Raw genomic sequence first — 11,022 nt, 5'->3', positions numbered from 1 at the left:
ATTCAAGCAAGTCCTTAAACCAAAAGATTTACCCACCACCTGTCAACAGGTGGAGGAGGTAAGCGTGGGAGTAAAGGTCCCGCGGCTGAAACTGACCTGCCCACCAGCCAGGACGCGCCTGAGAAATCCAGGAAGTTAGAGAAAGAGGAGGAAATAAGACAGAAGGCGAGCAGACATCCGCGCGTTCTGAAAAATAAAGAGGAGTCTAGTGGTCGTTTATAATCCGCGTGCGATGGAGCCTCGGCGCAGTCCTCAGACACATAAATCAACGTCGCCCCGCCTCGCCTTCCCTCTCTCAGCTCTGGGCGGTCCCTGCGCCCCGGGCAGCTGAACCCAGGACACGCCGGCGGCGGGAGCCCATTGGTCACCTGGGCAGAGAGGTGAGCGGCTCTGGCAGTCCTTCCCGGGGAAGGGGACAGGACCCATGCCCGGGCCAGGGGCAGCGGAGAGGGGGCTTGGCGTGGGAATGCAGCTAGTCCTGGGGCCCGAGCCAGGGCAGGGCCAGCAGAGCGCGCGCCAAAGAGGGAGGAGGATTAGAGCAAACAGGAGAAGGTCGTGTCTTCGGTGACTGATGCCAAGCAAAAGACAAACTCTGAGCAAAGATTCACCAGTAGGTGGAGACCCTTATTGTGGGTGCTTATGACAGATTTGCCCAAAAAGGATAAGGGAGGAGAAGCTGCTGGGACTTGGGGGCAAAAGGGAGTGATATTAATACATATATTTAAATGACAACTTTAGGGGGAATTTAAGCACACCGTTGAGGGAGGAGAAAGGACATTTTAAAAGCTCCACTTTGCTTCCTGTTTCTGTAGCAACAGTTATAAAGGCACGCTGCTGATTCACGTGAGCTCCGGTTATCTAGCTGCGGCTGCGGGGTGCCTCCAGGTCTCTCTCCAGAGTAATACCCCTGAGCTGCAAGCCAGAAAGACCAAGCCACTGGCTTCACTTTGGAGCAGAGAACTTTTCCTTACTCAGGTTTGGATACGATCTTCCATTTCTTGGGAAGATTTTCAGTCTCTGCCTGTGTCAGGAGAGCACTTAGGACCAGGACAGAAGAGCTCAGGTATTGTCAATTTCCATCTATTTCTTATACACATTTTCAGGTTCAAGTCTGTGGGAATCCACTATCCACGTGTTCTTTTAGACTTTTGATTCTCTTTTCAATCACTCTCAAGGGGGCATACCCGTAATTTCTATTTTTCTAGCTGGATGAGAGAACTAGCTTCATCCTATTATTCCTTTCTTTGCTTACCTAATGATAAGAAGGTGGAAATGCTGTCTCCAATCATACGACATTTAGTTAAAATGTTTGTAACCAGATGGTTACAGTGACAAAATTTGTCATGTGATTAATCCTATAGTAAATTTTAATTGGGGCCATATTCTAATAATTCCATTATCTTTCTATCTATATGGAGATACAAGCAATTCAGCATTCATGTTTTTTTAAATGTGGTTTATAGCTAAAGGATGGTTGCTGGTAGAATCTAAAAGAAACCATTCTATGAAGGTCACTTTTCTTAGAGAAGCATAATAAAGATGTTATTACAATCTTTGTATAGTCTGAATTTCAGGCAAAAACTAGGTTTGGATCCTTGGGCTTGACCCACATGTGGGTAACAGATACCATTTTTTCCAACAAGCTGGGCGTATTTCTTCCCTGGTTATGCGCCCCCACCCCCATGGCAGACGTGAGGACGAGGAGGAGAAGGGACCAAGAAAAGAGGCAGAGGAATGTTCTAAGCAGAGCAAAAGCAGACAGCATAATGCCTGCGAGGGGTCAGCGTGGCCCGCTGCGGCGCAGGTGCAAAGCTCAAGCCCTCTCAGCCGGTCAGTTACGATTACTTATGGTCATCATTTGGCAGTGACACGTACAATGTGTCTTTTTTGTCAAGGACTTGAGGATGTGTTAGAAAGAGATTTATTCATCCTTTCAGTGGATTATTACAGCTCTTAAAAATGGTTTTGAAGGAGGTTTAATAAAATGAAAAATCAAACATATGTTCAATGATAAAAATGTGTTATGAAATTTCATTTGATCATATATATGCAGTAATATACAACCCAATATGTAAAAGGCTGGAAGGAGTACAGAAAAATGTTATTGATTATACCTGGGTGGTGGGAAGTATAAGTAATTTTATTTTCTTTTTTCTACTTCTTTACAGCGTCTAAATTTTCTGTTGCACATGTATTAGTTTTATAATCAGTTTTTTAAAGTCTAAAAAACTAAAGCATAAACAGGAAACTAAGCTTTATGTACTTCAGTTGTCACAATATCTCCATTATGGTTTCCACTTTCCTTTTTTAATGAATCTCTAAGTAATAGGGATTGCTGCTTTTCATTAAGAAGTGAAAAGCTGTAAAGGAATTTCACAACAATAAGTATCCTGCTTGATCACAAGGATCCATATGAGGCCAGCATACACTATGGCTTTGTAAAGAGTAAGCTTTACCATAAAAGTTGTGAATGAAATTGGCCCCTTACGACCTTTTAGGAAGGTCTCCCAGATTACCAGTTACTGTGTGTGGTCTACTGGAACTTTGCTCAAACCATATTTATAACTCCGAGGTATGATGTTTTTTCAGGATGAAGGTGAAAAGCAGGGGAAGCACCAGCTTACTGGTCTCCTTCGCTGCAGTCTGCCTGGTGGTCTTCCCCGGGGGCAGGGCCTGTCCTCGCCGCTGTGCCTGTTACGTGCCTACAGAGGTGCACTGCACGTTTCGGTACCTGACCTCCATCCCACACAGCATCCCGCCCAACGTGGAACGTATCAATCTAGGGTGCGCAGGGGCCCTTGTCTTGCTTCCTTCTCAAGGAGGGATTGATTACACTGGTGACTTGTCCTCAAAACACTTGTGACTTTGGGAGATTAACCACAATTCTTTTAACAATATTTCTCTTCTGAAATGAGTACATGAGGATCTTAAGCTTGCTGGGGCAATAAAAAATTTTTTTCTGTTAAACTTTTACGAAGAGAAAGTTCTTCTAGAACCCATAGTCACTCGTGGTAGGCTGAGAGTCCCATGATTATAGAAAAGCTTCATTCTGGCTACATTTTTGCTGGATAATAATATAGCTCTTGTTAAGAATTAGCATTATATCAGTAAGAGGTAACAGGACAACTGGAAGCGTCCTCTTATACATAAAAGATATACATATGAAAACTCAACTAGATCGTTTTTTAAGGCCCTTGGATTTTTTCTCCGTAGAAACTGACTTATTTAAAAGGCTTTAAAAATGCGTAAATTAAATCTGCTAAAAGGCAACTGTATTTTAAAAGTCGATGAAAAGCTGTGTGTGTGAATGCACATACAAGCAGACTTAACATCATTTATTTGACATTAGTGGGCGCCTACTATGGGCCAAACACAATGATGGTACCAGGGATACAATGATGAACAAGATATATTATTCATTTCTAGAAACCATAGTTAAAGGGAGAAGACAGTTGTATAATTAGTACAATTTAATAAGAACTATAATAGAGCATACGAAGTGCCTTGGGAACAATCACTAATAATAATAGCTAACATTGTGTCCTGGCATTGAGCTAAGCACTCTTCATGTATGCATTCATTTAATCCTCATAACCCGTTTGAAGTAGGTTCTATTATTTGCATTTTATAGATAAGGAAACTGAGGCACAGAAAGGTTACTGATTTAACCCAGGGTCAGCCCTACTCCCAGGTACCTGAGTTTATAATCGTACCCAAAACATTTGGCTTCAGAGCCCAGGTTTCTTAACCATTACTTCATAATGATGAATTACACCTGGGAGAACAAGGGGGCCATGTTATTAGAGAATGGGCTGGGTCTTAACAGTGTTCACAAGTAGGGCTAGAGGCAAAGGCATTCCAACCTGCAGGAACAGCATATGTACAAAGGTTTGAAAATGAGAAGGGATGTGGCGTTTTCCAGGAATCTGAGTAAGATGATTGTAACTGAGACTGCAAGGGCTGGGTTGGAGGGCTGACCTTCTGTGGCATCTGATGAATTTCAACAATATTTCAAGCATTGGATTATCTCCTTAGAGCACAAGAAATAAAAAGGGGGGCGGGGAGTGAAATTCAGTTCTATGTGTGTGTTTGTTGGGTTTTGCTTTGACATTTGAACTTTAGTTGACAGACGTAGCTTATGCCTAGAATGATGTTTTTATTTCAGGTACAACAGTTTGGTTAGATTGACAGAAACGGATTTTTCTGGCCTAAACAAGTTGGAGTTACTAATGCTACACAGCAATGGCATTCACACAATCCTTCCTAAGACCTTCTCAGATTTGCAGGCCTTGCAGGTGAGACTGATGTGGGGGAGGGGCAGGTTAATGAGGTGAGATGTGCCTCCAAAAGCTACCTGTTCCTAGAGAACCCCCAAATCAACACTCTGTAAATTAGATGTAGACATCAAGGGAAAATGTCAAATAACTGATTTCTTTTTAAATGCAACTGTATGTGGAAATTAGAATAATAAGAAAATTCTGATTTTCTCATACCTCAGGCTCATAGAAAGAAAAAAATTATCAATGCCCAAGGATTACTAAACCTTTAAAATTTAATCCTAAAAGGCCACTTCTAGTCATGTTCATCTGGGAATTGAATGTAGTTTCTAAAATTAATTGCTGTCTTTACATAGAAGTTAGCTTTCTATAGAGCAATATACTTTTAAGTTTCACTTTACTTACACACTGCCTTACTCAAAAAACTTTTTTACAGTTACGGGGACTTCCAAAAATGCATCGAATATTGTAAGAATTACCACTCCAGTAGGAAAGAAAGCAAAAGGTAGAAGAAATCTTAGGAACAAGAACAAAGGGAATGCAGGGACCTGCAGGCATAAAGATCAGTATGTCTGCTGTAAGTAGGACTTGAGGCTTTTGAGAAGCTAACTCAAGTTTTCAGTAAATTAAAAAATAAAACTACTGTTCAGGAAAAGGACAACCACATCTGATTTTAAATTAGAAAATAAAAATGTTTCCTAAAGCTCCTCATAGAAGAGATACAGTGCAATAAAATAAAGTCAGTTCTATCCTTAGAAAAGATAAATGCCAGTGTGCAGTGTGAGCCTTTTCACATCACACTAAGCCTCTGTAAAACCATAGATTTACGTCTAGATATGTGATTCTGTTGGTTTGGCTTAATCAGGCTTTATTTGGAATATATATCTTCAGAGGATTAGATGGAATACATTTCGTTCATGGAATTCACACATATTTGTTTTCTTGACCAGGTTTTCCAGAGATATTGATGAACGTTGAGTTTGATAATATTTGGGGCAAAGCTGTTCCATGTTGTCAATTTCAATTTTCTTTGCTTATTAGGGAACTTGGCATTCCAGAAAAACATTCTCAATAGAGATGACAGATTAGGTCAAATTAGGAAAATATGATGATAAATCATTGTTTTTGCTAGCATTTCTTTTTCTTTTCTTTCTGGGAGAAGGAGCATGCTCAGGTGGTAACTGGAGAAGGAATTGGAGAATACCCACACACTTGAAATATTGAAAAACTTTTAATTTCAATTCAAAATCAATTAAAAATCATATTACTCATAATAGCTAAAAAATAAAAAACACCCAAATGTCCATTGACTCATAAATGGATAAACAAAATATATTACATGTATACAGTGGAATACAACTCAGTAATAAGAAGGCATGAAGGACTGATACGTGCTACAACAGGGGTGGGTCTTGGAAATATTATGCTAATTGGAAAAAGCCAGACACAAAAGACCACGTATTATATCATCCATTATTTAAAATGTTGACAATAGGCAAATCCACAGAAACAAAGTAAATTAGTGGTTTTCTAGGGCTAGGAGGAGGGGGGGAATGACTGCTAATGGGTATCAGTTTTTATTTTGGGGTGATGAAAATGTACTAAAATTAGATAGTGGAGATGGTTGCACAACCTTGTGAATATACTAAAAGCCACTGAATTGTACGGTTTAAAAAGGTGGATTTGGGGGACTTCTCTGGTGGTCCAGTGGTTAAGACTTCACCTTGCAATGCAGGGGGTGTTGTGGGTTTGATCCCTGGTCAGGGATCTAAGAGCCCACATGCCTTGTGGCCAAAAAACCAAGACAAAAAAACAAGCAACATTGTAACAAATTCAATAAAGACTTTAAAAATGGTCCCCATCAAAAAAAAATCTTTTAAAAAAATAAATAAAAAGGTGGATTTTTATGGCATGTGAATTATATCTCAGTAAAACCATTTTATTTATTTATTTTAAAATTTATTTATTTTTGGCTGCGTTGGGTCTTTGTAGTGGTGCTCAGGCTTCTCATTGCGGTGGCTTCTCTTACTGCAGAGCATGGGCTCTAGGTGCATGGGCTTCAGTAGTTGTGGCTCACGGGCTCTAGAGCACAGGTTCAGTAGTTGTGGCGCACGGGCTTAGTTGCTCCGTAGCATGTGGGATCTTCCCGGACCAGGAATTGAACCTATGTCTGCTGCATTGGCAGGTGGATTCTTAACCACTGCACCACCAGGGAAGTCCAAAGCCATTTTAAATGTGAAAGATAAAATCATATTTCTTATGAAAAATTCAGGTTCAAGAAGGCTTAAGTTTACTTGAAATGTCAAGATACTTTTATATATGGTTGAAAATTTCCATAATACGTTTTTTAAAAAGTATACCATATACAAAAATAGAATATAATGATCCCCAATGCAGCATCACCCAGCTTCAGTAGTTATCAACACATAACAGATCTTGTTTCACCTGTATCTCCACCCACTATTTTTCTACTTCACTGCATTGTTTTGAAACAGATCTGAGATATCATAATGTTTCATCTATAAGTACTTCAATATATATGTCAAAGTTATGGAATCTTTTAATATGAACCATAATATCAGTATTATACCTTAAAATTATAGCAGTAATTCCTCAATATCATAAACTGTTCATGAATATTCTAATTTCCCTGATGTTCTCATACTTGATTTGCAACTGGTTTGTTTGAATTAGGATCCAAACAAGGTACATACACTGCATTGGATTAATCTCAACGTATGTTTTATTATGGATATGATTTTCCTTTTTGTGATAATTCCTTTGACAAAATAAGTGTGTTCTTTTTACTCTTAGGTCTTAAAAATGAGCTATAACAAAGTTCGAAAACTTCAGAAGGACACTTTCTATGGTCTCAGGAGCTTGACACGGTTGCATATGGACCACAACAATATCGAGTTTATAAACCCAGAGGTTTTTTATGGACTCACCTCTCTCCGACTGGTGCACTTGGAAGGGAACCAGCTCACTAAGCTTCATCCAGATACATTTGTCTCCTTGTGCTACCTCCGGATATTTAAAACATCTTTCATTAAGTACCTATACTTGTCTGATAACTTTCTGAGCTCCATCCCTCAAGAGATGGTCACCTATATGCCTGATCTGGAAAGCCTTTATCTTCATGGGAATCCCTGGACCTGTGATTGTCATTTGAAATGGTTGTCTGACTGGATACGGGAGAAGCCAGGTACGTGGACTGTTTCTTTCTTTGTCCTAATTCAATAGAAGAAATCTGCCTGGAGGTGTTTCACCAGTAAGTAGGGAGTGCCAAGGTAATTTAGCTGGAAAGAAAATGAAAGCTTAATAATTCAATGAGAATGAACTCTCTTAATTCACTAATGAATAATCTTTCATTAATTCCGGTCAACTATCCAATCATCACTCCTGGCCTTTAGCAAGATTGGGAAATAAGAATGTATTGTGTGTTACTCTTCCCTACTTACCACAAGGCATAAAAGCCCTTCCCTCTTCTTATCTTCCCTTCAGTCATTCGATCAATACATATGTTTTGGAGTTCTATTTAAGGCCCTGTGCCCAGTGATGCAACTACCAAGAGCACTGTCTCTGCTCTAACTACACTTCTGGTGTGATACAGATAAGCAGACAATCAGAGTGTAAAACATGCTTTGATGGGGAAAGTAGAATTTACCAAGAAGTGGGCAAGATCCATTCAGTCACTGAGTAGTTATTGTAAACTTATTATGTACAAGAGGCCAGAGAGAACATAGGGATCCAAAAGTGAACAGAACTGATTAAGGTCCCTGCCTTCATGGAGCTTACATTCTTGTTGGGGAAAATGGACAAACAACTAATTGCACTATTGTTAAAATCTGATGAATCTTTTCAGTTAATCAAGTCCTTAGGCAATGACTGAAAGGAGTCCCATTGATTTTGGCATCAAAGGGGTGGTTGGTTACTTTGGAAAGATCGATGAGAGCTGGATTGCTGTGCAGGGGTGAGGGGGAGGCAGGGCCACAGTTGACTCTGGAGAGGTTTGGCTTGAGGCGAGGGAGGAATGGTGGCCACTAGATAGAAATGTGCCATCACTCAGGACTCTGAGCATCAGAGAGACCTGAGCATGCTTAAGGTGAGACGAGATTGTTGAGCAGGAGAAGGTAGCAACATTGCAGAAGGAGCAGATCATCAATGGAGCAAGTCCCCTGAGATGACTGGAGAGCAAAAGACCCAGCCATAGGGGAGGGATTTTCCTTAGGAGGTAGGAGAGGAAGGACTAGATTGGCACAGAGGCGAGTTCCTGGGTCTAGGGGAGGAGAGTAAGAAAGTTCTTATCTGATGGCTTTTCCTTCTTTGTGACGTTGTAGGAGAGGTGGCTGAGGAGGGTGCTAGGAAGGGGTCAAGGTCGGAAGCTTGAGAAAAGTGGGACAATTTGAAGTTGCTGTGGTGAAATATATGTATTGTGTGTGTGTGTATATATATAGTGTGTATATATATATAGATACACAATCATATGTATATATGTATGTATATATATATGTAGTCAGTCAATATAATTAGTCAAAAAGTGAACTACTTTAGGCCAATAGGCACCACCTTTGCTCTTCTAGAGTTTGCAGTCTTGTAGGTAAGTACGATGAACACATAAAAAGATAATAAGGCTATGGATGAAAAACATCAAAATGCTTATATTGAAGATTTAGTTCTATAGGAGCCAGAGTCAGTAAGTTACTTCTGCCTTGACTAAAATGGAGGAAAATTGTGCTGGGGCACAAAAGGTATACCGAAAGGACAGGAAGGAATAATAGGGAGCGAGCAGAAAGGTAACATATACTCATTTTGTGTTTGACATTGTGCTCGATGCTTTCTATTTAATCCTCACAATAATCCTCAATTTACAAATGAAGAAACTGAGGCTTAGAAAAACTGGGTATCTTGAGCTAGTCATTTAGACTCTTTTATGCATCAGTTTTCTCACCTGTGACATATGGATAATAATAATTGGAAAAATAATTAAAATAATACATATAAAGTGCTTAGCACAACATATGACGCAAAGTAAGCACTCAACAAACGTGAAGTATTATCATGATTTTCATTGCCACCCAGCTCACACAGCTAGAAAGTAGAAACTGAAAAGTCCAGACCTTTTTCTATAACGTATTTGGGATGGAGAAACTGCTTTGTACATAAAAACAGATAGGATAAGTCTCATGAAGAGGGCAGTGAACAGCCCAATTTGCCTGGCATGGAGTCAGTAGAGACTGGCAAGGTATTTTGGGTTTTTTTAATTGAAGTAGAGTTGATTTGTTGTGTTAGTTTCTGGTGTACAGCAAAGTGATTCAGTTATATATATATATATATATATATATATATATATGTGTGTGTGTGTGTGTGTGTACACACACACACACGTGTGTGTATATATATATCCTTTTTCATATTCTTTTCTATTAGAGTTTATTACAAGATATTGAATATTGTTCCTTGTGCTATACGGTAGGACATTGTTGTTTATTTTATATGTAGTATTGTATCTGTTAATCCCAAACGCCTAATTTATATACCCCCTTTCCCCTTTGGTAACCATAAGTTTGTTTTCTAAGTCTGTGGGTCTGCTTCTGTTTTGTAAATAAGTTCATTTGTGTTATATTTTAGATTATCCACATATAAATGATATCATATGGTATTTGTCTTTCTCTGAGTTACTTTGCTTAGTATAATCTCTAGGTCCATCCATGTTGTTGCAAATGGCATTATTTCATTCTTTCTTATGGCTGAATAATATTCCATTGTGTATATATATTTACCACATCTTCTTTATCCATTCATCTGTCAACGGACATGTCTTGGCTATTGTGAAAAGTGCTGCTATGAACACTGGGGTTCACGTACCTTTTTGAATTAGAGTTTTCTCCAGATATATGCCCAGGAGTGGGATTGCTGGATCATATGGTAACTGTTTTAAGTTTTTTTAAGGAATCTCCAGTATGTTTTCCATACTGGCTGCACCAATTACAACAGTGTAGGAGGGTTTCCTTTTCTCTTCACCCTCTCTAGCATTTATTATTTATAGACTGTTTTGAACCCAACTGTGGGGAGTGCTGAATGCCAGACTAAATTTTTTAATTTTATCCTATCGACAAAAGGGAGATTTTACAGTGGAAGATTTGAATGCAGTGTTTCCCAATGAAATGCTTTTTAGGGATGGCCAATCTGTGAGCAGTGGAAAGGATGGACCTGGGGAAGGGGGGTGAAGTGGGAACCCAACTAGGAAGTGCTCATTGTGTTTCATGTCTGGGGAATGAGAAATTGAATTATGAGGTGACCACACCTGAAAGTAGCTTCACAGATACCTAACAGGCAGTAGGGACTGAGCGGGGTTTTCCCAATAGTTTCTAATGCTATGGAGAAATAAAGGAGAATGAGGAATGAGAAAGAACTGCTGGATTTTCATGCGGTTGCTAGCTGGACTACAGGGAGAGGATGGTGAGCAAATGGGGAAACTCATCTGAGAAAGGTAGAAGTGAAAGAAGAAATAAGATTTTGCCCATAGGGAGAAGTGATTCTGTGCTCAGTTCCTACAGAGTGTTAAACCTACTTGCCATTTTGCTAGTTACATGCTCTGGTAATAAAATCAGGCTAATATATATGATTAGCAGCTAACATTTCATCAGGTAGAGTATGCCACTGACTGTTAGAAATCCAGTTATTTTACATACTAAAGAATTTTTTAAATGACCTAATAGAGCCCGGGAATTGCCAAACTACA

The 11,022-nt window shown here is 39.5% G+C and overlaps 1 protein-coding gene across 1 annotated transcript in view; it reads left to right on the top strand.

Annotated features, from left to right (window-relative positions):
* Positions 1–931: 931 nt before the first annotated feature.
* The window catches only part of IGSF10 (immunoglobulin superfamily member 10), a 39,091-nt gene continuing 29,000 nt past the window's right edge, over positions 932–11,022 (top strand). Inside the window, exons 1-4 of the mRNA XM_082625289.1 lie at positions 932–1,063; positions 2,590–2,784; positions 4,166–4,295; positions 7,092–7,482. Of these exons, the coding sequence (XP_082481415.1) occupies positions 2,591–2,784; positions 4,166–4,295; positions 7,092–7,482 (715 nt within the window). The 5' untranslated portion in view covers positions 932–1,063; position 2,590. The remainder of the gene's footprint in view (positions 1,064–2,589; positions 2,785–4,165; positions 4,296–7,091; positions 7,483–11,022) is intronic.

Source organism: Mesoplodon mirus, assembly GCF_964341445.2.
Source record: "Mesoplodon mirus genome assembly, chromosome: 6".
NCBI classification, from domain to species: Eukaryota; Metazoa; Chordata; class Mammalia; order Artiodactyla; family Ziphiidae; genus Mesoplodon; species Mesoplodon mirus.
Note: the sequence above shows the minus strand (reverse complement) of the source record. Positions and strands in the feature narration are given on the sequence as shown.